Below are 27,078 nucleotides of genomic sequence, written 5' to 3' on the forward strand. Positions count from 1 at the left end.
TCGAGGGATCTAAGTAATATAAAAAGGGCCCCTCTAGCTACCCTTAGATATGCTTAGTATTATATTCCTTTTTTTTAAATATTAAGAGAGATAGTATTTTCTCTTTAATCGTTAAGATAATAAGCTTTGGCCCTATTAGATTTACCCTTTTGGCTGCCTTCGTATCCGTTATTTAAAGGACCTTCTTTTATTATTTATAAATAAAAGCTTATTTATTAAGAGCTTCTGCTACTCTCTATTCGTTTAGCCTCGTCTATCCTCTAGAGGCTAACGGGGTAAAAAAAGAGTAGTTAATATTTTCGATTTTATCGTAATTTAATTCGTTAATATAGGGGGTAAGATCTTCTTTATTTTCTAAATTTCTTATAGGGGGTATATATTTTAAGCCGCTACTTTAGCTACTATTACTAAGTTCCGTGCCCCCGGATCTGCCCTTATATATAATAAGGAATTAATTAAACTAATAAGGGCTAGTTTTACTATTTATTACCCTCGACTTTTTATACTATTCGTATAATTTAGTACGCTCTTCTTTAGAATAGTTATTTAACTAATATCTATCCTTTTTATAAATATAATATTACTTTTTTTATTACCCTACTTATAAGTTAAATCTCTATTTATTTAACGAATCTAGGCCTCCTTACTAGCGATTGCCGTATTTAGCCTCTTTTCTTTTCTTATTATACGTTCGATCGACTTAATATTATTAATAAGGGCCGTCGTATACTTAGAGGTAAGTTTAGTACGGTATTTTTATTTTAATATTAAAGCTAGATCTTAGCCTCGAATAGAGTATCTCGTAGTTTTTAAGTACTTAGTATAGGGTGATTTTTATTTTTAGTATATACTAAATTACGATATAAAAATATCCGACTTTTCGCTCGTTTATCCCCTTATTTAGCTAGGTTTTTATTAGCTTATTAATTCGATCGATAAGCTTTTCGAGGATCTCTATTTATAATTTACTCTCTATTATCCTAGCTATAAATATAAAAAAAATCGCTCGTAGCTTAGATAGGAGCTCTAGGTTCTTATTATAAGTCTCGAAGCGGCTTCGGATTACGTTAATTATACTAAAAAAGTCGTTTTGATCGAGATTATATACTACTTTATAATAGTAATTAGAGGCTTTGCTTACGAGTACGATATTAATTACTAAATAGTACTAGTGTTCTCTAATTCCGACTTTTTTATAGTAATCGTAAAACATCGTTAGGGTTTTTTATAAGACCTTATACTTCCCCCTAGAGTATAATTTCTTTTTTAAGAAGATCTTTTTAACGTCTATAAATTACTTCGTATTTATTACTAGATTTTTAGTATTTATATACGAACCTTGCGTCGCTACGTATTATTAATAACTTCGGGTCGTTTACCTCCTTTTTTATTAGCCGATTAGTACCGAATTTCGTATTAGTAGCGGTAATAAGTTATAAATCGAAATAGGTAGAATTATCGATTATCGTACTTTTAGTACTATATTTTACCCTAGTATATCCTTTTATAACAATAGATTTCCGTGAGTAATTATAGGGAGGAAATCTAGGTCGTTTACCCTTTTTCTAAATTCGTTAAAGTAATTATACGCTCTATCGACCTATACTTAGTTTTATAGTACGAATTCCTTTTTTATAATTATTGCTATTAGTATTTTATATAGCTCTTGCGATTATAATTACGCTAATAATACCCCTCGCTCGTAAAGGAATTTATTAACTATTTTTATAATTCCTAGGCTTACGCTCGCGAACTATTTATCTAGTTAATAGCTAAGGTCGTTTACGATTTTATAAAATAGGGGTTGCCCCTATAGCCCCTTTTTCTTATAGACCTTAGTTAAATAGATTAATACTACGTTAATTTATTTATTATTAAGCTAATCTACGATTCTATATATTTACGTCCCCTAATAGTCCGGGTTAATATTTACTTACTTATAAGAGATTAGGATTCTATTTAAGATCGGGTTTCGTCCTCTTCTTCTTTACCCTAACTCGCTAAGGGTCGTACTTTAGCTTATGCCCGTATTAGTAATTACTAATATATTTAATCTTAATAAAGATATATTTAATCCGCGCGCAGGTCGTAGTAAATCCGTACTTTTATTACTTAACGAATTTATTAGGGTCTAAGAGATTCTCGCTTTTTCTCGCTATCTCGCTATTACTTTCGTTTTTATTATTTTTAGCGATTACTACTACCCTTTTAAATCGCTAACTATTATACTTACTAAGATCCTCCTTTTTATTTAGTAAAAAAGGGTAGGTTTTAGTAGTTCTTTTTAATAATAGTAATAGTAAACGTTTATATTACTATAAGAAGATATAGTAATTAGTCTCGGGATCTTTACTAATTACTAATTTCCGCTATCCCGTATATTTCTAGCCTCTTAAGCCTCGTGCTTTTTATAATCTCTAAATAGCTTCCTTGGTTAATTTTTTAAAATTAGTAATTTCGTACTAAGAGCTAGTATAAAAAAGAAGCCCTTTAGTAGCCCTCTAGAGGATTCTTTTCTTTTCCCTTTAGATCCTCGTCTTTTTTAGCCTTTTTTTAGGCTAATAATAACTCTAATAAGAGGTCGTAGGACTACTTTAGGGTAGCTACTTTTTTTTTAAGTTAATCTCTAAGATCTATAATACTCTTAGCTCGATATTATTAAGACCTCTAAATCCCCTCTTTTCTTATTAAACCGTCCCTTATATTATATTCTTAAATAATACCCGGGGGGTAGTTAAGGGAGCTATAAAGAGGTCGTTTAGATCGCGGGCTTAAGGTTATACTTATAAGGTCTTTATAATAATAAACTTTCTTATATACTATAAATCTCTTAGCTTAATAACTCCTATAAGGTTACTTTTATTATTAAATAAGAATATTTACGTTTAGAAATCCCCTTTTTTAATCGCACGGTACTCTTTTATACCGTATTTTTATTAATTTAACTAGTTAATTTTTAATTACGGGCCGGCTATAGAAAAATTATTTAGTAAAAAAGCTACTCGGGGCGATAGTAAAAGGCTAGTTGCTTAAGTAGTTCTGTTAATTAACGTAGTTTAATATAGTAAACGTCGACCTCTCGTAAGTAATAAAGGGCTACGATTACTTAATTCCGTGCGGTATTTAAGAATCGCCCCCTTTTTCGTCTATTTTCGTAAGGTTAATTAGTACGAATCTCTTATCCCGTGCGGTATTAAAAAGTTATCTCTTTTATATAGCAAAATACCTTACTAATTTATAATAATAAAATTTAATTACTAATTAGTATTAGTATCCTTATTATAAAGTAGTTAGTTCGAACCGTAGTTAACGAAGAGATTAATTAAACTATATAAATATCTACGTAGGTATAAAAAGGAGGTTCTAATCGTAAGTTGGGCTGGCTACGATAATCGTAAATAGGGCCCCTAATTAGCCCCTGCGCAGTCGGCTATATGCCGCGGTTAAATTAGACTTCTAATCCGATAGAAGTTAAGTAGACGTAAAATAGAGACAAACCGCTCAGTCTATTTCGTATCTAGATAGCTCATCGCCCAGGGAATTTTAATAATAAGTAAATTTCGCAAGACATCCTATATTACGTTTACTAGACGGTTATCTCGAACGCCGGAGCCGGCTTTATATATATACGGTTTTCCGGTAGCTAGTTTTATTACCGGTGTTTAGTTTGCCTTACCCGGCTTCTTATCGAGTTAACTAATATGCAGTTAAAGACGACAGAGGGGCTGTGGGGGTAGAGACTGGGGACCTTTGTCGGATGCAACGCCAAAACGGAAAGATAAGGACGGACAATGGATGTCCGAAGTGACGGATCAAAGCCGCTATCGGTATAGTTAGGCCGGAGAAGTCATTAACAATGTACTCCGTACAGAACACTCAATTTCTCAAGAGAAAGACTTACCGCGAATGATTTTCGATAGAGCATCAATATAATAAAGTGAACTTATTGCTCAGGTAGTCAGCTGCCGTAAAGAACTTCGACAGAGCATTTCCGAAAATTTCATTCAAGATAGAGAGTAAAAACAGTACATGTCTATCAAATTGCTCAGTTATTCATTGTGCTTTAAAAATGAAGATAAAAGTTTATGGATTAACAAGTCACCTCATTGTGTTTTAATTTATTTTTATTTAATAAACTTGACAACTGTCTAGTTGCAGAACGCCCTCACATGGAGCGCAAAATCTATTCGAGTTCCCAAATAAAGCATAGCATACACAAGATAGGTTATCAGAAAACATAGACATTGAGTTGGTGTCTGGTGAGGAGATTGACGGAATATATTGTTATGATAAAGACTCGCTAGATTATATGAGATATCTTAAAACTAAGCCGATTCGTCTTGGTATTTACTAAGACCTTCGTAAATAATGGTGCTTAATATGCTCGAGGCTCTTTCTAGAAAATGTCTACGCTATAACGGCTAATCGAACTAATGACTACAGGCTTTATAACAAGGTCAACTCTAGTGGGTATGCTCCCTGCAATGCGGCTCTAATATGACACTTTACATGAAATTAACCGACTCTACAGTTTTGCCGGCGGCTGGTTGACCGACTTCCAGCTCTCAATAATGGAATTCCTGGAACTGTCCAATCTCGCTTGAGAAGCCTGGTAGACTTTGGGGATACCCGTAGTCTTGAACTCAGACTGCTCCATAATCATCGATGCTACTCCCTTAGCCGAGAGGAAGATCTGCGGCATGCCATGGCCGTTGAATCCGGCAATGATGAATTGTTTCTCTTTTCCGGGAACGACGCCGACGTGCGGCAATCCGTCTGATGAGTATCCCATGACTGTATTGTTGTCAGTCACTGAAATTATATTTCGAGTCCGGCTGAATAGGGGCCAATTAACTTACTTCCGGTCCACACCTTTGACGTAGTCGCACCGCTGTCTTCCCATCCGCGGAACACACGCTGCATATACCCATCAAAATGCGTCTTCGCCGCCTCAATCAACTCGTCATCGTTGACCTTGTTATACCACGCCGATAAATCATGATAATACGAGGACCGCGCACCGCCGACGACGATGCTTCCGTCCAGTCGGGGAATCAGGTACTCGTACTCCGTGTCGGACCAGCGGATGATGACCGAGTGAGGCAGCAATGGCGCAGGCGTCTTGCCGGGCGTGATGTGGCTGCAGATGCCGCGAACGGGGACAATCTTGTCGGCGAACTCGGGCAGGATGGACGACGTGTAGCCGTTTGTCGCGTACACGATCTTTGCGGCACGGACGGCGCCCCGCCCCGTGGTCAGCGTCAGGTAGCCGTCCGCGTCGGGGGTGCCGGTCACCTTCTCGACGGGCGTGTGGGTCTGCAAGTTGACGCCGGCGTCGAGGGCCTTTGAGAGGAGGGCCAGGATTAGTTTGTATGGCCAGACGGTACCGGCGGTATATGATAGGCATCCCTTTACTCCCTTAACACCTGATAGCTGGTGGTAAACAGTTAGTAGCTGAGTCTAAAGCGCGGGCCGCAGCTCAACTTACTTGCTCCGCTTCGGCGCCGTCGGCGTAGTACACGTCCTTCATTACGGAAACGCCAGCTTTCCTAAGCAGCTCAACGTTTGCCTTCATCTTATCGCGGATACTCTCTGACATCAAGGCATCGACTGCCCTAGTCAATACAAAGTCACAGTCAATGCCTTCGGCTTCAATGGTCTTCTTCACTTCCATGAGGTTCTTGGCCTCGAACTCCGCACATTCCTTCGCAGTCTCGATGCCATGTGTGGAAACGAAACTTGCGGGACGATTGTACGGATCCGGCTTCAGATGGCCGCCTATACCATATCTCAAGTCAACAAGGAAGCTCAATTGAGAAGACATGACAATGATGGGGCTGTCAGACATACCATTGCGTCCAGTTGCCCCGGAACATGCCTGTCGGGCCTCAAGGATCAAAATCTTTGGCGGCGCAACACCACGCGCCTTGCACTGGTCGAGGATGTGGTATACCGTAGCAACACCTGCATAGCCTGCACCAATGACTGCAATGTCAACTTCGGCTGGCAGCTCCGGGGTAGACCGGTGATCGTCTAGAGGGTGCGGGGATGACCTCCAGAAGGAGGTCGTGGAGTTGGGGACGGGGAGCGGGGAAACGGGCATGGCTGTGTGACAGGGTGTGTGTTTGTCTTTCTTGGGGGAGAATCAGACACGAAATGTTTTGAGTGACTGTTTTCATTTGCACGAGACAGAAGTGGGAGACCAAGCCGCCGCGTCCGCCGTTATAATTAAAGGCTCAAAAGCCTCGAGCGCGGATGTTCCATCACGGTCCGCACCAAGTAGGCGAGCGCCGGGGGTGGGGCGGGGCCGGGACGGGAAACCTGTCGGGAAAGCTGTTCCGTCCGGTGAGCGGACTCAATTGTGCCTCCTTACTACCTTACTCGTAAAGTCAAGGAGGGCCAGGGAGGGGACCGAAATGTTCAAAGGGTAAAACAACTGACCGGCCCGGTCGTTTGCGGGGAACCCCCGTTTGGGTATGCGTTTCCGTAAAGTTTATCAGCAGCGATCCTTCAATTCTCGGCCTGTTTAAAGCCCATTCAGATAATCCTCCACCACCTAACCCAGGACAGCGGTTGCAGCACAACCCTTTAGAGTTATCGACCGGCCCGGTCAGGATATTGGGATTAGAACTCAGGCGCGAAAAAAGGCCCGCTCTTCCCATGTGTGTCCCATACATATCCCAATCCCTTGCGAGCATGACGCTGCTTATCTGCGTATCTCCATGTTGGGGTGGCTGACAGATAAACCGGGGAAGCACCAACTACCGATAACCACGATAAGCCTTTACTGGCTCGGTGAGACTGGGCAGGCCCCGGAAGATAGGTAGACAAACTGACACAGTAATCAAGCAGTAGGTCTACGAATCGAACTGTCCAACATGGCTGTACCCAGTGATCCTTACCCAACCCCAGAATGGAAACCATCATCCGCACTGACTAGTTGAATGGCTCTCTGGCAAACTACATCCATCCTGGAATGAACCAATGGCAGCCTCTCTAATGATATGACAACACCCCTATATACAGGCCAATACCAGGCCCATCGACTCATCCCCAGACTCGACACCCGCGGTCTCTAGCACGTCTCCAGTGCTCTCTTCAAACACCATGGCAACTACACAGACAAAGGACGACACCAAGATCCCCGAGACGACTAGCTATCCCGAAGCGACTGACCATGCCGCCGGCACCAGCTACGTGTACGATGAGGGCGCCGTCGAGAACGTCGACGAGGCCTACCTCCGGGCCTCCAAGTCGACGAAGTTCTACAGAGGCGTGTTGTTCCAGATGATCCTTTTTGGAGCGTAAGTAAAACTTGTCTTGGAACAAAGTCCCGAAATCGCGGGTTCGAATTTAATGTCTTCATGTAGGCTGTCCTTCGTCGGTCCTGCCATGTCGGACGCCATCTCTAACCTCGGGGGTGGTGGTCTCTCGACACCATACTTGGCCAACTTGGCGACTGCCCTCAGCTATATGGCCGGCTGTCTGATCACCGTATTTGGCGGACCTCTGATCAACAAGATTGGAATCAAGTGGTCTTGTATGATCGCCGCCGTCACCATGCCTCTTGCTGGTTCGGCCTACTATGTGAGCGCAAAGTACTCGATAGACTGGTATCTTCTCTTTGCAAGAGTACGTCATGCCCCTTCCTGCACTCTGACTATGTCGCTCTGGAGCTAACTTGGTACACAGCTCCTTGGGGGGTTCACATCTGGTTTTCTCTACGTCGCCGAGACGGCTGCCATGCTGTCGTATCCGGAAGCAGACGACAGAGGTTTCTACCTGGGTAAGGAAGGTTCTGGGAGCTCTTTGGGTATGCTTGTGTTAATAAAGTTGGCCAGGTATCTGGTCTGCCATGAGAAACTCTGGCAGTGTCATGGGAGGCGCCATCAACTTCTCGACCAACTACTCCAAGGCCAATGCTGGTGGTATCGCGTGGTCCACTTACTTGATCTTCGTCGGCTTCGGTAAGCACCCTTCGCCCCATGCCCAAAACCGACTTGGCCCATGTTCTAACACGAATCCCTGACAGAATGCACTGGAACGATCTGGGCTCTCCTCCTATCTCCCACCAGACGCGTACGACGTCGTAACGGCGCAAAGATCCCCATGGCCAGCAGCATCAGCTGGAAGAGAGAACTCATTGCGTTGTGGAGACACTTGCAGCGCCCAAAGGTGAGCACAGCCAGTCAACCCCTAATGACTTTGACGAAGTATTGACGGCCCAAACCCTTAGACATGGCTCATGTCCATCCCGGCCTTCTACTCCTTCTTCTTTGGCGGAACCATGGGCACCTATCTCTCCCTGCACTTCTCCGTCCGGGCCCGCGCACTTTCGTCGCTGATTACTCGTGAGTAACTCTCCTTCGTCTTCTAATCACCGTCGTTTCCCGAATCAAGCTGAAAATTGCATCTGATAGCGGCAATCACCATTGTCATGGTCCTCGCCTACGGAAAACTCTTGGACACGTCCCGCTGGTCACAAGCCCGGCGAGCGTGGATCTCTTTCTTCTTCTGGGTCATCCCCCAGGCCATGTGCTTCATCTGGATCGGCATCGAGTACAGCAAGTTCGGCGGAGGCAAAATCGAGGAGGCCCTCGACTACGAGTTGTACGTCGTCCACCATCCCTGTGCCCCTTCTCTGACTCAAAGCATCGCTAACAGTATCGCTTCCCAACAGGCACACCAGAAGATGGGCCGAAGCTTACCTTCCCTATCTGATCATGTTTTCAACCGGTTACTGGACCCAATTGTCTCTCTACTGGATTCTCGGCACCTTCTCCACGGACGTTGGATCCTCTTCCCGCTCGGGTGGTCTGTTCCGCGCTTTTGAGACGGCCGGCCAGGCCGTCTCGTACGCTCTCAACTCCAAGACCAGCGCCGACCCTAGAATTCCTTTCTATGTTAATGCTGCACTGATGGCTATCACTATTCCTTGCATGGTATTCCTCATCAGGCTGGTTCCGGAGGCGCCTGCTTCAACGGACATAGATGCGGGAGATGTTGTTGAAGATCAGGCAGAACGGGACCCTGATAACAAATAGAACATGTCTGCTTTCTGACTTTACTGTTTGAGAGCGTGAGATCGGCTGTTTCTATACAACGTTGAGGTACCATAGGAATGATGAAATGAGGCATTGACTACCTGAAGCCTCTGACACGCATCAATGCCCCGGTGAATGATTGTACAACGCTTCTTGGTCTTGCAATAGTTTTATTGGAGCACACTTGAACACTTGATTCGCAATTTGCGACACGATAAGGGGCGTTCAAGATATCCCGCAATTCGTAGGTTCTCTTTTGCGACACCCCACCCTTACAACTATTACTTTATCAATCGACCTTGGCCGTACTTAGAGAACGTCAAAGTCCAAGTTCACAGTCAGCGCATTCAGCTCGTTGTGTCATTTGCGGGCACACTTTGTTCTTCTTTCTTTACCAAGATCCTGACCTGTACTGCTTGTCAGATCGACGAAGCCTCACTGACCTACGTGGAAGCTGTCAGAAGTCTTGATTTTTTGAGACAAAGTGGACATGAGCTTGAAGGGTTGCAATAACACATTGTATCAATCAGCTGCGTCAGAGGTTTTATGTTGTACAAAAATTCCAAAAGCTGATCATGCAAATTTCGTTTTTGACCGCAAGTCTAGCCATAGACATCCGTCGGGTTCCAACTCTCAATCGGAACTATGCTCTTCTCAGCAGTAACATAAGACGGAATATGCTCAGCAAAAAGATAGCAAAAGAAAAAATAAGAGAATAGAAGATTGGGAAACATAAGAACGAAAGGAGCAACAGCGTTATTTGTAACATCAACTACATCTAGACTACCCCTACCTAGTGCATGTTTGATATCTGTACAGGACCGTCTCCCCAATCTTAGCCAAAAACAACCTGAACTTCCATTTCAAATTCGGCTAACCTTGTGTAAGTATTGACCTCGACTGGTATCAGGGTATTCAAGCAAGGATTCAAACTACAGCTGAGAAATACCTGTTGATAGTTCATTGAAGCCGCCATCGACTTTTCTAACAACGGGATCCAAATTTCTCTGAAAACGGCATGGATCCCCTTGAACCATTGAACGTTGACAGGGTTGTCATCTCTTAGCTCCAAACTCAAACTCAAAATCGTCTGAACAATGGGAGGGAAAAAAACCCCCCCCAAGTCTGACCCCACCAAAACATCTCAAGATAGTTTGGCCTGGAGCGGGTAAAACGGGTGCTCCCGCTTGTAACGGTGACGTTTAGGACGGAGATGGAAAAGGCTCAGAGAAACATCCCTTTTGGCAAAAGCGTGTTTTTTTTTTCTCTTCGTCCGTTGTCTGCTTATTCTTGCATTATTCAGCATTGGGCTCCGGACGAACTCAGCCCGACGACATGTCAAAGAGACGGACGTTCCTTTTTTCTCTCTCTCTCTCTCTCTAGTTTCTCAGTGACATTCTGAGACCCGCCTTGTCGCTGGTTAGGTTCATGACTAACGTTACGGGAGTAAGAGTGCATCATGGATTTCTTGCACACCGGTTCGACTTGCCCTGCATCATCAACTCTGAGAATAACTGCGCCCCTGACAGACGGTTACACAGATCATCTACAAAAAAAAAAGTGTTGACAAATCCCATGATCGCCTAGCACCCTTTTCTTCTCCAGCCTCTTGACTATTTCCCCCAAGTCTCATGGCAATGCGATGGGAATCAAGCATAGTAGGTACGCGCAACGCCAGAACCGAAAATCGCAGCACTTTTACCGTTACACACATGCAAACAAGAGAGACATTGCCTGGGCTCTCGTGAACAAAAGTGCATCAATACACCTGAGCGACCATCACCGAGAGGTTCACCATGCCCTTCAGGTAGAAGTTGGCACGTGGGTTGGTCAGGTGTACCTTGGCATGTTGGGCATAAAGGTAAAACCCCCCCCCCCCCCCCAATCCTCCCCCATTCCCTGCAGCGAATATTACCCCACCCTCAGGTTTTCCCTCCTTCACCGAGACCACGGCCAATAGGGACGGCCCGGTCGCATCACCACCACACATTCATCCATCCTTTCGTCGCATCCGCCAGAAATCACCCTCACTCTTGTTGAGCTCTTTCAACCTAATGCCTGCCCGCATACACGCGATTTAGAATCCTACCATCTGGCCCTCCCCCCACAAGCCTCAGGGACGAGAGACCTTGCGGCACCTCCGTCCCGTATGGGGGAAAGGGAAGTCTAATTTGAACTCACGTCAAATATTGGAATCAAACCAACACTTACTTGCTTTCGGTGAAACAACTGTGATATTGGGAGTTCCGCCAAGGTCAAGTGGGTGGGGATTTCGGAGAAAGATTCTAGAGCACACCACGTCAACATGTTGCCCACCGGGAGAACATGGATGTTGGGGGGATTCGGGAGGTCGCATTCTTTTTCCCCTTCCCAGCATCTCTTCTCGTTGGATTCTCCTTCTTCCCACCCCCTTGTATTCCGTATGGTTCAGTTGCATTCGTTCACCCGTGCCCCAAAGTGCGAGGCGCCCGCGGCAGTTGGATAGTTACGTTCCGTTCCGTGCGCTGGGAAGGCTACCTTACCGTAAGGAACGGGGGGGGGGGGGGGGCAGCGGGCGGGACGGGAACCTGGAACTCAAACTGGTGCCTGTTTTAATTTCCTGGCGGGTACCTTACAATGCAACGCTTCTCATTTTTTTTTTTCAACCGCTACTGTCTAGAGCCCAGACAAGCAAGACAGGCATGGCAGATATTTCCGCGATGATCACACATGGGAAATTGATCGTTAGACCTGGCCCCAAATTCCCCGAATCGAGCAGCTCTTCCCAAATAGTAGAAGTACCATGTATGTGGGGGGTCTCTCTCTCATCCTCACACGCATACACACACACCTGCGCTCACTCACCAAATCTCTCTCTCTCTTCAGTCCCCTTGCCTTTCCATCTTCCGTGCTTCCTCGATATACCTTGCCTCGTTCTTACGTGCATTACTGGTCAGGCCATGCGTTCCATTGCATATAGGCACAGAATCAACAACTCATTCCGCCACTCCCCCCTTCCACCTCACGCCTACGCACCCAACAGCCGCATACACACGCATACACGCCCATCCTTCGCTCCCCCACTCCCCATTTCCTTTCTGCACTCCCTACACACACCTATCATCGACGAAAGAAAAATAAATTGAGATGGATGGCATAGTGCATCAGGGGAACCAGCAGCCGCGCTCCGGCCGACACCCAGACCCGGGTGACAGAACCAACCCCAGTGACGAGGGGTCCTTTTTCTTCCCTTTCTGCTCCAGCCACGCGATCAGCCAGCTCACCGTCCACGCTGGGAGCTTTGCTTGGTATTCCATCATAGGTACGGAGTATATGCAGCTACCAACCCGGCTGTGTGTCCCGGCGTCTGTGTGTGTGTGTGTGCGTGCGTGAGAGCGCGTGTGTAACGTGTTGCAGACCGCCTTTTCGTTTACTGCCATCGGCAGTATCGATACCCGCGTCCCGTCAGCTCTGCTCGTTCGTCTGACGGGGAGTCTGAGCCTCATCAGTACAGCTGAGGATGATCAATCATCACAGACCTCAAGGTGGGTGAGGATACCTACTGCAGGTTACTCACTCCGTAATTGTCAGTGGTTCCCCTCAAGGCCCGGAGAGTCCACTCACAGATTATTGAATCTCTATTCTCTGTCCTGGCCCTGGCCCATGGAAAGCTTTTCAGCAGGACTCTCTCTCGCCTCCAGCTACCGGGCCAACATTACGCTTGGGCGAGACACACATGCTGCACGCCTGCATGGAAGCCTAGCAGCTATTAAACGCAGCAATTACCACTAGGCCGGATTCGTTCACTTTTTCGTTCACCGCGCATGAAAGAGAGAGAAATAGGCAGTCATAGTTGGTAATTGGTAAATAAAAATTGGTATCAATAATCCTAACTTCTCATACGTGCGTTCGAGGCATCCACCACAAGCAAGGGGTACATGATACTCGGGATCCTTCCTATCGGGCCCAGTTCCAATGTCGACCCCAAGACAAAATAATGAGAAAAATAACAGTACACAAAAAGGTTGTGTTTGACGCTTATTCCCAACTCCATCGTGTTGCCACGCTTTTTGCCCCATGATATCCCAATGCAAATCCCAGGGGTATCTGAAGAGTCTAGTAACTCTGTTGGAAGGCCAAATTTGTTTTCCTCTCTTTTTCATTCCGCGCGCCGCTTTCATCCAAATGCACGCGTCCCAATCCCGTGGGGTGGTCTGAAAACTCCCATGACGCATCATGCAACAGCCCAACCTTCCGTGTGCCATGAACCCCCGCCTCCCCTCTCTTTGATGTATGTCCACTCACAGGCCAAAATGCCTGGCGAAAAGCCACCGCCTGCGTGTAAATAATGTTGTTCACCTCTCCCGAGTTTCGGGTCTCGGAAGAGTTGAGAATAAAGAAGAAACCGCTCAACAGCTCAAGGACTCGAAACTTTCGTACACTCCCCGTCGTAAGTAATATAACCTTAACCGCAGTATAGAAAATCCAAGGGAAGATACAAAAGCCAATCATTACCGCCTTGCTGAACAAGTGGACGACGACTTGAAGGAAATAACACCAAAACAAGAAAATTGTTCAGACAGCCGCCTCAACCCAATAATTACCGCGAGAGAAATGACGCTCTGGATCAATGTTCGATTTTGTTTTCCAATGGACTGCTTCGTCTCAAGCCTTGTCGAGCACGTCCGAATGTTGCTTTTCTTTACTCCGTTCCGTTCTTGTGGTATATACTCGATGTGATTCGCGGTCGTGTATTCGTGTGTGTTGGGAAACGTTGACGTATGTGCGTGGGATCGCTTGGTTGCGATTTGGCCCCTAGTAGATGGCATGGCTGGACTGGTGGTACATGCGATCTCGGTAGGCAGGAGGAATACCATCATATCTGGGGCTGCTTGCGCTCGAGGACTGATCCATATCCGTGTCGTAAACCTCGTAGCCGTGCTGGTGATGTTGCATGTACTGTTCCGGGGGAGGCAGCCTCTTCGAGCTGTATGCTGCGAGGCTCGCGGGATTGGGCACGCGCTTGACCGGATAAGATGAGGGAGCAGTCCTGGACTTCGAGACACGGTTGCTGACCCTGCGGTCCTTGCCACGGCCCTTAATGCCCTTGTTACTGTTCTTGTAGAGGTTGGCAAAGTACCAGTACATCTCTCGCTGGTCATCGGACAAGCCGTCAATATCGGAAATGGAGACAATCCAGTCAGTCATTTCCATGAGGGTCTTCTCGTGGTACTTGTTTTGATGGTTCTGATGCCAAGTTAGCTGGATGGCCGTGAGGTAAGTCACCCCGACTCTACACACCTTGAGGTTGCCTCTTTGGGTAAACATCTTGTTGCATTGGTCGAGCTTGCAGACGAATGGCTTCGCATTAGTGTGTGTGGCCATGTGCGTCTGGAGGTTGCCACGCTGGGCAAACACTTTGCTGCATTGCTCGCAGCGGAAGGGCTTCTCGCCGGTATGGCGGCGCATGTGAGTCTGTAGGATGGTTAGTAAGGCCGTGCCGTGTTTGCTTCGAATCGGATGAACCAACCTTGAGGTTACCAGGTTGCGAGAAGGTTCGCTCGCAGTTCGGCCAAGTGCATTTCTGCGAACAGTCAGCGTCATCCACATCACATTCGACTAAGTATGTGTACTTACGTATGGCTTTTCACCGGTGTGGGCGCGTTTGTGAGTGTCCAAGTGGGTGCTTTGATAGAAGCTTTTACCGCAGCCATCAATGTCACAAACGTAACGCTTGGTCTTGGGAGCATCCAACGAGTCTGTCGTTGTCGAGGGTGTCGGGGCCGAAGCAGCCGGGGTCGGTTCGGGCTGGACATCGTCAGCGCAGTCACTCAAGCCAGCGGACGCAGATCCGGGTCTTACCTTGGGAGATCTAGGCTCCGGCTTGACAACCTGTTCGGTCTCTGGGACGCCCTTGACAATATCCTCAGTGTCGTGCCTCTTCTGGATCGCCTTCATGAGAGTGTCGATAGCAGTGGTGAAGTTCACTGGGTCCGCGCTCGTGGGCTTGTTGAACTTGATTTCCTTGGTGTTGAGGGGGTGGGGCGTCTTTGGGTTGCTCATCTTCGTCTCGCTTCGGGTGGATGGGCTGCGATGTCGGTCATTCTGTCCCGAAGGTGACTCCTGAGGGTAGGAGCTGGCTCGCGGGACCTCATGCGCTGGGGCTACTACAGGCATGATCGATCGTTCTTGTTGCGCTGGCAGTCTGAAGGGCATGTTCATATTGGCCGGAGGTGAATCGTACTGAGCATATGCGAAGTGGTTTTGGGTCGGGCAGTGATGGCCCATTGCCGGCATAGATGCGACACCGTAGTGGGAGCCAACCATGTAATGCGGAGAGATAACAGTGCCGTTCATGGGGGCAGAGGTAGCCGCTCTCGAGTCGTACTGCACAAAGGCTGTGTTATCCATCATCGCGTAGTCATGGCCGGCAGGCTGCTGCTGCCAGCGACCCCAAGCCTGGGGCGGGGCTGTCTGTTCCGTCAAGGCCATTTTTTCGAAGCCAGAATGAAGGAACGGTAGGTTGGCAGCGTTAAGTGTGGTTGTTGGATATAATCAGCACGAGGTGATGGGTAAGTCAATGCCAAAGTTGATCGACTCCTGCCTTGTGTCTGGAGTGTGTAGAGTACGATGAAAGAGATGGATCAAATGGTTGGTGCCAAAAAGAAAGAGCAGAGGTAAAGCGTTGACTGCTTGGGGGGAAGTTGAGTGTTTGTGATCTCTCGTGGCAACAAGTCGAGAAAGAAAGGAGGATGGAGGCGGGTAGATGTAGTTTCGGGACAGAGTCAAGAATGGACTCGTGGTATAAAGTGCGGGAGGGGATAGCGGATGTGCGGCCGGGGTTGAATCCTGGAAGCCAATCGACTGGATTTGGGTCCCGAAGATCTCAGCACTAAATATACATGCATCCAAAGCGAAACCAGCAAGGACCCAGACAGTGGGTTGGTGAGAGGAAAAAAGAAGGGTTGAAGGCCAGGACCAGAACATGGAGAGTTTGTGGAAATCATGGACCCCCACCACGACGAGCAACACGGAGGACTTCCATAAAAGCCGGGGTAGCGACTAAGCGGGCCACGACCCGGTCGACGCGGACGAGGACGAGACCTTGCTCTTGCTGTACAGGGTGGCCAAGTACAGGAGGGGAGGGGGAGGGGCGCCTGGGAAGTCGACCTCAGGGGGGGGGGGGGGGGTGGGTATGGGAATGGGAAGAGGCGTCATACCCATACCCTGCAACTGACTGAGCTCAGAGGTCGGCATAGGATGCATTCATGTCTCTCTCTCTCTCTCTCTCTGGGTCTAGGTACTAGTCTCCCCTCATAGATGATGGAGGCGCCTGCGATGAGCAGCGTTGAAGTTCTCTTAGAGGCGAAAGTAGGAACAACGGCTGGCCGATCGAGGAACAGAATGAACCTCGGAACAGACTAGACAAGGGGAAGGCATGCCTATCTGGATAGAGGCGCTGCGTAGAAATCGAAAGGAGGAGCCTCGGTTGCTCGAATAGACAGAAATAAGACATTCTGGTAAAGACGAGTTCTTCATAGGGGGCAACTCACAGGTCGTCAGTTGGACTAGTTCGCAGGAGAGCTCATCTCATCACTGTCTGCGGTTAAGGATAGGCAGGCGAATGGTGAGAGAGTGAAACAAGCATAATGTGGGAATCTCAAATAAAGACAGTCCCTTGTCCTCGGCCAGGTCGCTGTGGCCTCGATTCGTTGTTGCTTATTCTTGAAGTGGACGTGCAGCATGGCGACATGCGGCTTGGGTGTAGACCAGATCTGCCCAAATGGGCGCCATTCTTTCTTTTTCATGAGAGGCTAGGATCGCCGGGAGGTCGATATTGCAGCCGGAAGGCAAGGCGAAGCAGGGGATGGCGGCAGAGGAACTTTTCGAAAAGCGTCGAGACAATATGAGAAGAGACAGAGATATTGATGGATTCAGGTATCCGTACGGACTACCTGACCTACGGACCAGATCTCATGATAGCGATCACGATGGCGGAAAGATGGAGGTAGCCAATGTGGGAGCTGGTCATCGGTACCATGCCAGGTACACTCTTCAAAGTTCAAGCAAGGCCAAGGATTGACACTTTGCAGAGTGAGGCGGGTGGAAGGTGTAGGTCTTGGTGCGTAAACAAGGTATCGTAGTGGTAGGGTGATATCGAGCTGAGGTCGATCTTGAAGGTAATGACGACGAGGGTCTTGCCAGTGAGGCTTTGCAAGAAGAGATTTCAGGCACAGGTACGAAGGTCAAGAATAAAGATTGAGCGAGCGTTGATAGTACCTCAAGCTACCGGGCCGGTTCGAATACATGGAGTTTGGGCAAGACACAGCAGACTGGTCAAGCTGAGATACGGATGCAGGAGTGAGGTGAGTGTGAGAAACGGAGACTTGCTTCCAATACTTGGCAGCCATGAGAGAGACATTCAAGACATTCAAGACCAAGTGAGACTCTCGAGTCTCGAGAAAGGGCCGGACTATGGAACAGGGATTCCCTAGCCACTGGATTCTCAATTTTTCGTGCAGGCGGGCGGGACTGACGGCAAGGGAGAAGGAGGAGAACAGGGACGTGCCATTGGTATCCGTACCATGGGATGGAGGATGGAGTCCTCCGCAGGTATGGATGGACTATGGACAGAAAGAGGGGGGCGTGAAATGAGTGTGCTGGTCCTCACACGGGGTGTTGAGTTGAAAATGAAGTGAACTTGTGAAGTTGGATACCACACCCTGCGGTGCGGCCTGCGGCCTGCGACATGCCCTGCACTTGACTGCAGCCGTGGGAGTGGGGAATAGGGAGATTTTCAAGGGTACGTACTTCCCGAAGCCTTACCTAAGGCTTGGCAGGTACGTACCGTCAAATCTGGTCCCCATCTCATGTTGCTAAGGTACTCAAGTACCTTGGTGTAAGGTCAGGTACGGAGCACCGTCCGTCCTCTTCCACCCATGGTAGGAAGTGGTTACCTGACCTTATTCGCAGCTGCCTTACCTTCCAATGTCCATTACCGTACCTTAAGTCCATCCATCATACCTACCTTAGCTTAGGTACGTACAAAATACACTAGTGAGGTAGCTTACGCGCGTGCAAGTGCTGTGTGGGTACATTCGGGAACCTCACCCCTCCTTGCCTTCCCACCCCCGTTCAACGTCGAGCTGCTCTTGCGGCTTGCCCCAAGCTTCCCGTCAGGTCCCCTACCTCTGGTGCTCGGGCATATGGGATCACATCAACATCCTTCCTTGCCTCTTCCCCTGTCCTTACCTGAGGTGCTCAGGAACCTCACCATGGGAAGTCATCGACGGCTTCTTCCATCACCTAGTTCCTCCCTCTCCCTATCCTTACGCCTAGCCAGTGGCATTTGCAGAAGGAGTGCGAGAGGCAGGCACAGAATCACACAGGGACGGGTCGTCTACAGTCCTCGCCTACCGCCTGAAGACTGCGACTCTGGCGTCGAAGCCACAGCCGAGAATCTGGGCATTCTGGACCACCAGTTTCTGCACCAGACATGTCACCGTCGCTATGAACTTGCACACACACACACACACACACACACACACACACACACACACACACATCCTCTCAACTTCGTGGATACCTACCTGATCCCTGGCCCGCTGTCCTCCGTTTGCTTGTTGGCCACGTTTGAAATCCTCCGTTCATGCACCAATCTGTCAGCACTTTTTTTCCGTCCCCCTCCACGGCTTTCCTAAAGAAACCTCACCATCGGAAGCTGCGTGTCTGGATCAGGCCAGGCACACATAGTACACACTCTCTACGTGCTGCGGTAGACGGCGCAAGCAAACATGGCACCCCTGTTCTGCCCAGCTCCGCCAAATGAGAATCGTTCGTTTTTCGGGGCCGTTGTTTGCCTGTCTGCTGTCATTGGCAATGCTATTCAGAGGCACCGACTTGATCGTCGCCATGGGCTTCTTTGTTCGGCATTACCTCAGCCCTGTCGTCTCGAGAACGAACGCTCCTAAATCCAATCCAAAGCCAATCCAAAGCCAACAGAGCAACGCCAAAGAGCTCTTTGCAGGCTAGGAAGGCAAGCCACCTATTCGCACACATAAGGCTTCTGCGAACCACGGGATTCGACCATGTCGATGTCGATTCGGGCTACGGATACTATCGATCACGGCTGCTGAGCGCCTCGTATTGAGCCTCCCACCTCCCGCCTCATTTTAAATGTCCCATATGAGCATCGGGCTGTGTGGCTTGTACCCACCCTACCACCTCACCTCAGAGGTTCACCCGCCATACGGATACAGGCACAGTCAACACCCATGGCGTCCCCGAGCTTTGACAGCTCGCAACAATGCCTTTTTCTCCGTCCGTTTCGAACGTCTCCGTGCTCTCTACACCCGCCAACCCCAGTATGCTATACCGGCTTGGCGCCACCGCAAGGCCGTACTCCCAGTACCCTTCCTGTCGCCCGTAAACAACCGGGCCAGTTTCGGAAGAAAACATCTTTCATTACGATCTGATGACTAGACTGGCATAACAATTACCTTGCGTACTTGCTCCTGGTTCCTAGCTGGAGCAGAAACTCGAATTTTCCACAGTCGACGACCGTCGACACCATGAGAAGGATTTGGACATCTCGTCATCATCAACTTTGTCACTACCTATCTGCTTGGTCGAACCTCTATACTCTTCATCAGCGCCCGTGAGGATCTGAGACTCGAATTCTCACTCTCGGCAAATGGACCAATGATTACGTTTACGGCGTTGGCCGCCTACGGCTGGACTGACGATTTGAGAATCCTCACGCTACACAGTCTCCACGACGGGTGGGAACGGCGGTTCGGTCGAATGATGGCACCTTAAAAGATGATCCTTTTGCATCGCCAAAACCTCCGAGCTGCAATGACAGGGGGAAAGGAAGGCAGAGACTGCAGTGCTGTGCCTTGTCTTTCGCAACTCAGCATCATAATCGGAACTTCAGGGATGTGCTGCCTCCGGTGGTCCCCGGTGGCCCCCTACTCTCCACCTGGCCCTGCGATCTGTCGGGGTCACGCTGCGATCATGGATCTCAGATTGGCTCTATCACAGAGCCCCATGTGTTTGCCAGCCGGCTCAAGACTCGAGGTGTCCTGACGTCGCAGCGACAGGAGTTGCTCAACTCTTCCGGCCCGCACTCTGGAAAATTACGCGACACGGCCCATCTCGCAGCTGCATCACGATAATACTGGAATCTGACATATCCATCTTTAAGCCATTTTGGTATGTTAACACATGATTAGGCAACTGGAGGCGAACTCAACCTTCTCTCTTTGTTTCCTGGTCTCGGCGACACTCCGAGGGATCTTGCGAGCTTTTTTGTTTCCACGTGCGGCAGCAGTGTTCTGTACCAGCGCCTTTTTTCCGGCCTGCATCGAGCCCTCTACGAATACGCGTTGTTCACGACCATTATTACAGATACGCACGTTTGAAGAATTCAGTGCACGCAAGGAATTTCGCAAACCTGGTCGAAACGATTTGGGGAGTAGCCAACCAACCCGCTGCCGCCAACATCGACGGTTATCTTTCGCGGACATGACAGACGATATGAGGCTATGTTGTCTACAGGACGCTAGGCGTGGCAACCGTGCAACTCTGATGACTCGATTTTTCGAGATCCGACAGGTGTGGAGTTGTGTAAGCTCTAGACCGTTGTTTTCATGGACCATTTCGCGACTCCATGCACAATGACAATCTACTGCGGGGGTTGCACAAGAGTCACATATTCGGCACTGGACCTGGCCTTATGCAAGCCATGCAGAGACATTGAGAGTGGTATCGAAAGCAGTTGTGACGCTGGTACTCCGTAGCCACTGCAAAAGTGTTTGGGTGCAATCCACACCCGTTGACGGCACCGCGGCAAAAGCAAGCAAGACGAAACCATGGCATTCAGAAACAGGCTCACTTTGCCATATCCGCTTTGCCGATGAGTCGGATCCAATTAGACTCTGAGACTCAAGAGCCCAGCTTCCCGTTGTCGCTGTTTTCTTGGAGGCTCTTCAGCCACTCAACCACTGAATCAAGTGGATCAAACTCGAGAGAATTTCTTCAATACTGGAAGCATCTGAATGTGCAACCCCTTGACGGATCACATTTCTGCCAGTCACAATGGCAGTCGGTACACTCTCGGTATTTCCTCATCGGGTCAGTCTCAAACAAGGACAAAGTCATTTAGCAGATCCATTTATTCGCTCACAGGCGAACCCTTCCGTGAGACTATGGCTAGTTCTCCTATCCAGACATTGTAGCACCCGCGTGTCAAGGCTCGCATGCGGTTTGTCACATATCACATTCACACTGACCAATCGAGTCTGAAGAGACTTCCGCGGGCTTGGCACACACACTGCTGATGCTGCAATACGACTTAGGACTTCACCTGCGACCTTCATTCTGCTGGACACTACGGACGTACTGCAGCGTGTAATCGGCCATCCGCACATCTGCATCACGGAGCGCAAAAGTGACACACGACTTGATCCACTCAGATGGCTACCAATTACGAGTTACCGACAGATGAATCACTTGGGGGAATGTCCGCTCAGTACGAAGATCATCATCGGGTGGCTTGAATGCTGGTTGACATAATCGAGAACTGCCAAACGTCAATCGCCTAGGTGAGTAGGTGACAACGTCGCCATAACCGATTCGTGGCTTGGATGCACCGATTTCGCGCCACTCATTGGCGCGCACATTTTCAAACCATGAGCTACCCTGTCGCCATCGCTATTCTCCTGTCGTGTCCGTGGCCTATGACGAGAAGCGGTACGCATAGTTGCGTAGCTAACGAGGGTTTTCACGCAAGGTTTGACAGGCAACTAGGCAGTGAATGCAACAGTTGACAACTGACTTTTTCGTAGGATATTGCTAGGGTGGTGTGTTCCAGCTAGCTGAGCTCAGAAACATCACCGTCTCCTAGGAGTCCAGACCCCACCAACTGCCAGGGTTGTTGCGGATTACTGAACAGCTTTGCATGGCGAAGGAAGACGCTATAGAAAGATGAGTTCAATGAGTGCTACGCACCTCTAGGACTGATTGACCCCCCATCGGATGGAGTATGAATTAGACCTGCAGACCTGGTCGTTATTGTTCATGTTGAGTCTCGGGCATCAACATCTATTAAATGACAACTTTAGGCTTCCAGCTGACGGCGACGCTCATGGTTCAACAAGCGAATAGCCTGGCAATGCAGTCTCGTCAAGGGACCCATCTCCAACATTTGGCAAGGGCCTCCCGAAATAAGCCTGTCAAGTGAAGCTGGCGATCTGGATGCTGTAACTCTTATCCTTCTCAGAGCTTGAACCCAATCGCTGGGTTCGAAACCCCAGCAAAAGATGCAGAATGCATCACGATCCATACCGTCGGGTATGGAGGCACTGGGCAAACGGTACCACAGCAGGGTAGGGCAGCAAGGTAAGCAGCCAGCAGCCAGCATCACGACGAGCTGAGGTGACCCAGGCAGTACGCCAACCAGAACTGGGTTAGCGAAGCTGCAGGCGTGGGCTCCCGCGATCCGTGCACAGGTCCCAGGACTGTGGTTGAAGGGCGATCCCCCGGCTTGAACCATCCTCGGTGAAATTGGGTGCCCGACATGCTGGCCGGTATCAGGAACGCTTTCCGGAAGGGATAATGGCAATGTGATAGTAAGCAAGGGGCTAGTGGCGGAAACGAGTCGCAGAATCACAATTGAAGAAAACGACAGATCAGATGTGCCTTTCCGGCCTAGTCCAATTCCGAGTGGATGACGAGTTTTTCAGAAAGCTGAAACAGCCATCAAGACTACCAAGTTCCTTGCCATTGACATTTAGAGGTTGCCAAAGACACTCTGGCTTTCCTTTCAATGATCCAATCAACTTTCCAGAGAGACGGAATTGTAGGTGACACTACCTTAGCCACGGGAGCGGCAAGTCATACGGGCAGCGGGCTATATCCCAGGCTGGGAATAGCTGGGCACAGTAAGGAGACCAACCTCCAGCGCCTCCCGAGTTCCAACCAGGTTCCATCGTTGGTGTTGCGCCGGGATCGATTACTATTGAAACTTCGCCCCGTTCGGGCAGCCATCGGAAGAACATTCAAGGCTTCAAGCACGAGGATGCTCAATCGCCCGCCCATAGGCGTGCCGGCACCTAGAAGGACCGACAAACTCTTCTAGCGGCGAGACACCATCCCGCCATAGTTTGGGCTAGATGGTCGGGGAAGGCGATATGCCGATGGGACGAAAAGAATGCCTAGAATGCCGCTTCTTCTCGACCTGATGCAGGTCAGAAGTGCAATACCGTTGCCCTGGCCACCTTGAGATGGCTCATTTCCCCCTGGAAAGGGTCTCGTTTCAAAACATCGTCATTGCTGATTTATCAGTGACTGACATTGCCAGGGCTTCATTGGAATACTGGACAATTACGGGCGAAATACCCCGGGCTTTCCAGTCCCGAAGCTGATGACAGCAGCTAACTATTTGCCGCCCCCACGACCTGTCAAACGGCCCCCCCCCCCCCTCCTCCTCCTCCCCTCGTCTTTCTCATATCCTGGTTCGCTGAATTGGCCGCTGCCAAATGTAGTACTGGCGCTGCACAGCACACCAAGCGCACATGTGTGGCTGGTGAGTGGTGACAGGTGCTGGCAGCTAGAGTGCTAGGGGAGCGACGATGTCCCAATTACGATTACATGCCACTGGGGCTAAGGTTGGGATATCCAACGGACGACTGAAGTCAAAAATTGGGCCAAATAGGCTTAAACTTCGCCGGATCTCACCTTAGCATTCGACTTGGCGGCTGTCAAGCCCAGAATGGCACAGCTCATCATTATCCATCGTCCTAACGACCCGTCCCGCTCTCTGTGGCTGCTGACTTTCACAGACGGCTTCCAACCGACACATCGTACGAAGTGTTCGGCACCAAGCTTTTTCTGCAACAATTTCCTGTCGTGAGGCAGACATTATGCAATGGTGAAGCTTAACAAGAACACCTGAATTTCAGGGGCCTCCAGCGTCCATAATGGGGTGTTGTCATTTCCGTTGAGTCCGGTATCTTTTTGAGAGAGCAACCTCGACTGATACACTCTGCATAGTCCGTGAAGCGGTCAGTATTGCAGAAAAAGGACAGGGTTTCGCCAAACTGTGCGACGCTTCGGACGTTACAACAACACGATATGCTACGGCCGAGAACTCGTTGGAATAAGCGCCGCTTCTCAGTATGGAAAGACCTCACCTCGTACTCTCGCGACCATGACCGTAAAAGACAACTTTCTCCAGTGTAATTCATCGCTCCAGGAGGTATTCTCCACTTGGCCTAGGCTCATCCATTGGTATTCCAGTGGATTTTCGCGGGGCTCTCTCGGGGAGCGCGGCGTTTCCCTGCTTTTCCTGGCGGGTAACTCTGGGGCTCCTGAGCAATGGACAATTCTCACGACCATTCACACACACCAGGCCTTTTGATGACTTGGACTGGCCTGGCAAGACAAGAAAGGGAAATTGACATTGCATGCCCTCATCTCAGCCTTACAGATACAGCCATTTGACTAAGCACCAGCAGACGTTGAACCCCTTTGATAGGGGCCGTTTCTCAGACGAATCCGTACGACGAAGTTTGGTCCAGACTGGGTTTTACGGAAACGCTCTGCACAAAGCCACAAGTCTTGTCTTTCATGGATATCAGACCTGGACGACGGGTTTTACGCCATATCACACACGCAAGTATCCGTACTCCGGACGGTTACCTCCACTGCAGATGCTAACGAAACTAGAGGTTCCCCAGTACCCTCAGCATCGCGGGGGGGGGGGGGGGGTTGTTTGACTGATGCGCTGGAGGCGAACCTTGCCTTGGTTACCGCGCGGCTTTCGGGTTCTACGGGCGGAAGAGGAACAAAATCAGATACCGTCTGGTCTTCCGATGGCGCTCATCCACCCCTCCGTTCTCTCCATCGGCAATCGCGCTGTGTCCCCTTCACCCGCTGATGAGGGACGGTGTGGATGAGGGCAAATTTTCAGCCTTTTGCGATCACATCTCAACTTTTTGAGATTATTTCCCAAATTTCCTACCTAACTTGGTCGGGAGAAGCGCAGGTCATGCCGCATGGATGACAGAATGGGCTTGCTAGGCACCGGGGAAGCAGGGTGCTCGACCCGCTAACCAGGACAGGGCCACTTCGGCTCTTGCAGGCAACGTGGTTCTTCTCCCTGTACAGCTTGGGTTGAGGGAACGGACAAAGAGGCGCGTCATGGCTGAGCCGGACCAATACCTTGGAGCGAACGCTTCCAAGGCTCCTCAGCAACGAAGAACTCCTTACTTTCGCAAGTTGAACTCAACCTGGGCTCATGTCACTTATCAGATGCTGGCCTCAGCTTCCAAGACGACGCATCCACTTTGCATCGCTATCTCACAGGCTCAAATTATCTCGAGAGTCCACAAGAACTTCTCTCTATGGGCCTGATATTGAGCGAGATGGACTGCCAGGCGGATCGAGACGCTCAAACAACTTCATCATAATGACCAAAGTCACTTGTCAACCTTCCATCTCGTGGTTCCGCTCTATTTCGAGCCTCTTTGAAACATGGTAATACCGGCACCGCCTTCTAAAGTGGTACGCTCACGGCCGTTGAGGCACCGGTATACTCCGAAGGCGCCGCGCTGTGATCACAATTGTCAACAAGGTCCCCTGATTTACATCACTCGAATGACAGCTGGGCGGCTTGTTAGCGAGAGAAGACGCAATGATTGATTGAGGCAAAGAGGCACCGTGGGCCACTTTTACCAGCTTTACCAGCATGCCAGCAAGCCCTGATCAGGGTCCAGGGGCTTGAGACGGGTCTTGACTCTTGGGGGGACGACGGGCAGACCTGAAATCGGTGCATCTGCACGCACCGAAACTTGAACATTCCTGAGCCCATGGCTGCAAGGGGCATCTGAAGGCTCGACTCCGCCGCTCGGCCATTCGCAGACGATGGCAACTTTTCTTCTTCTGATCTCTCCACAGATCGATGGTAGCAGTTCCAGTGGACAGGGAGGGGCTGGGACAGATCACGGGAGTCTCGACTCAAGCACCTCGCCGTATGAAGGTTTGCACGAGGGAATATGGGCAGCCGGTCGGCTTAGGTATTCTTAGACTCTGACTTTTTTTTTTTCTAAGTACCTTATTATTAAGGTCTATAAGTAGTACTATAGCTTTAATTATAATAACTTTATTCATAATAAATAAAAAGTTTAATTATAAGTCCTTTAAAAGCCTTTTTTTTAAAAACTATAAGAGCTTCTAAGTATACTAAATTAAAATACTTATTAAAATATTAATAACTAAACTAATTTTATAATAATAACTTTAATAAAAGACTTAGTAAATAACGTTAAAAGCTTTACTAATATTAAATATAATTTATAAAGTATAATAACGCGGTTATAAAATATTATTAATATATTTTATATTAAAAAGGGTATTATTAATATTAATAAAATAAATGGGCCGTATTAATATAATACCTCGGCTTTTTTTTATAGCTTGAGGATAATTATTTTAAATAGTATTAAAAATTTATTAAAAAGCTCTTTTAAGTATTTTAATATATTTATTATTATTTTTATAATAATAAAACTCTTAGTATTTATATATAAAAATAGGTTATTTATTTTTAAATAATAATATTAGTTTATTAATAAGCTATTAAAATTACGATTTTAGCGATTTTTTAATAAGAGAGAGGGTAGAATAGAAGAAAGGATAGGTAAGAAAAGGGTTAAAGTTAAATAGTGCGGAATTTAAGGGTAGGGTAGCGTTTATATATACTGCGGTAATCCTTTAGTAATGCAAAACGATAGAGTTAAACAGTGTCTGACTCCGACTTGGACTCCGACTTGGACTCTGACAGAGAGGCCATTTTCGTGGCGCTTCTTTTTGGCCACAAACGGTCACCTGCCTACGAATCCCAAGACTGTGGCAACCCACACCCTTCCTAGGCCCGCCTCGCCAGATCGCGGCACTGCCGATCTATGAGCTGAGGCTTCAGAGTGGCAGGATTCCAATTCGCGGCCAATGGGAATTAGGGAGCGGTAGAACTCTCTGCACATCACCGAGATCT

General features: G+C 48.4%; 7 protein-coding genes across 7 annotated transcripts; 2 read left to right on the top strand and 5 right to left on the bottom strand.

Annotated features, from left to right (window-relative positions):
- Nucleotides 1-4,525: 4,525 nt before the first annotated feature.
- On the bottom strand, nt 4,526-6,103 carry CLUP02_08078 (FAD dependent oxidoreductase; the record flags this gene model as incomplete). Its single annotated transcript, XM_049287068.1, has 4 exons — nt 4,526-4,794; nt 4,860-5,433; nt 5,489-5,778; nt 5,851-6,103. The coding sequence occupies 4 exons, from the start codon at nt 6,101-6,103 to the stop codon at nt 4,526-4,528; spliced, it is 1,386 nt and encodes a 461-aa protein (XP_049144211.1).
- A 152-nt stretch (nt 6,104-6,255) lies between these two features.
- On the top strand, nt 6,256-9,044 carry CLUP02_08079 (major facilitator superfamily transporter; the record flags this gene model as incomplete). The annotated part of the gene is made up of 12 exons (XM_049287069.1): nt 6,256-6,345; nt 6,427-6,609; nt 6,696-6,795; nt 6,850-6,884; nt 7,027-7,304; nt 7,371-7,632; nt 7,693-7,786; nt 7,842-7,967; nt 8,033-8,175; nt 8,237-8,351; nt 8,421-8,610; nt 8,681-9,044. The coding sequence occupies 12 exons, from the start codon at nt 6,256-6,258 to the stop codon at nt 9,042-9,044; spliced, it is 1,980 nt and encodes a 659-aa protein (XP_049144212.1).
- Nucleotides 9,045-9,534: 490 nt separating this feature from the next.
- Nucleotides 9,535-12,796, top strand: CLUP02_08080 (uncharacterized protein; the record flags this gene model as incomplete). The annotated part of the gene is made up of 14 exons (XM_049287070.1): nt 9,535-9,578; nt 9,646-9,704; nt 10,095-10,132; nt 10,198-10,296; nt 10,428-10,576; nt 10,632-10,905; nt 11,005-11,079; nt 11,156-11,275; nt 11,334-11,501; nt 11,711-11,828; nt 11,910-11,987; nt 12,184-12,345; nt 12,418-12,572; nt 12,629-12,796. The coding sequence occupies 14 exons, from the start codon at nt 9,535-9,537 to the stop codon at nt 12,794-12,796; spliced, it is 1,707 nt and encodes a 568-aa protein (XP_049144213.1).
- A 42-nt stretch (nt 12,797-12,838) lies between these two features.
- CLUP02_08081 (uncharacterized protein) lies at nt 12,839-13,288 on the bottom strand (the record flags this gene model as incomplete). The annotated part of the gene is made up of 1 exon (XM_049287071.1): nt 12,839-13,288. The coding sequence occupies one exon, from the start codon at nt 13,286-13,288 to the stop codon at nt 12,839-12,841; it is 450 nt and encodes a 149-aa protein (XP_049144214.1).
- A 550-nt stretch (nt 13,289-13,838) lies between these two features.
- CLUP02_08082 (uncharacterized protein) lies at nt 13,839-15,515 on the bottom strand (the record flags this gene model as incomplete). Its single annotated transcript, XM_049287072.1, has 3 exons — nt 13,839-14,498; nt 14,554-14,607; nt 14,661-15,515. The coding sequence occupies 3 exons, from the start codon at nt 15,513-15,515 to the stop codon at nt 13,839-13,841; spliced, it is 1,569 nt and encodes a 522-aa protein (XP_049144215.1).
- A 63-nt stretch (nt 15,516-15,578) lies between these two features.
- CLUP02_08083 (uncharacterized protein) lies at nt 15,579-18,937 on the bottom strand (the record flags this gene model as incomplete). Its single annotated transcript, XM_049287073.1, has 19 exons — nt 15,579-15,634; nt 15,714-15,887; nt 16,041-16,180; nt 16,244-16,260; nt 16,328-16,444; nt 16,538-16,556; nt 16,621-16,726; nt 16,760-16,905; nt 16,988-17,076; nt 17,110-17,233; nt 17,304-17,647; nt 17,697-17,787; nt 17,850-17,879; nt 17,944-17,980; nt 18,120-18,208; nt 18,441-18,538; nt 18,614-18,664; nt 18,736-18,752; nt 18,784-18,937. The coding sequence occupies 19 exons, from the start codon at nt 18,935-18,937 to the stop codon at nt 15,579-15,581; spliced, it is 1,899 nt and encodes a 632-aa protein (XP_049144216.1).
- A 1,821-nt stretch (nt 18,938-20,758) lies between these two features.
- CLUP02_08084 (uncharacterized protein) lies at nt 20,759-22,604 on the bottom strand (the record flags this gene model as incomplete). The annotated part of the gene is made up of 10 exons (XM_049287074.1): nt 20,759-21,011; nt 21,070-21,110; nt 21,211-21,245; nt 21,317-21,344; nt 21,423-21,485; nt 21,537-21,737; nt 21,862-21,878; nt 21,950-22,000; nt 22,161-22,387; nt 22,450-22,604. 10 exons carry the CDS (start codon nt 22,602-22,604, stop codon nt 20,759-20,761), a joined length of 1,071 nt encoding a protein of 356 aa, XP_049144217.1.
- Between the last annotated feature and the right edge of the window lie 4,474 nt (nt 22,605-27,078).

The sequence above is a fragment of the Colletotrichum lupini genome, chromosome 4, assembly GCF_023278565.1.
Source record: "Colletotrichum lupini chromosome 4, complete sequence".
NCBI lineage: Eukaryota > Fungi > Ascomycota > Sordariomycetes > Glomerellales > Glomerellaceae > Colletotrichum > Colletotrichum lupini.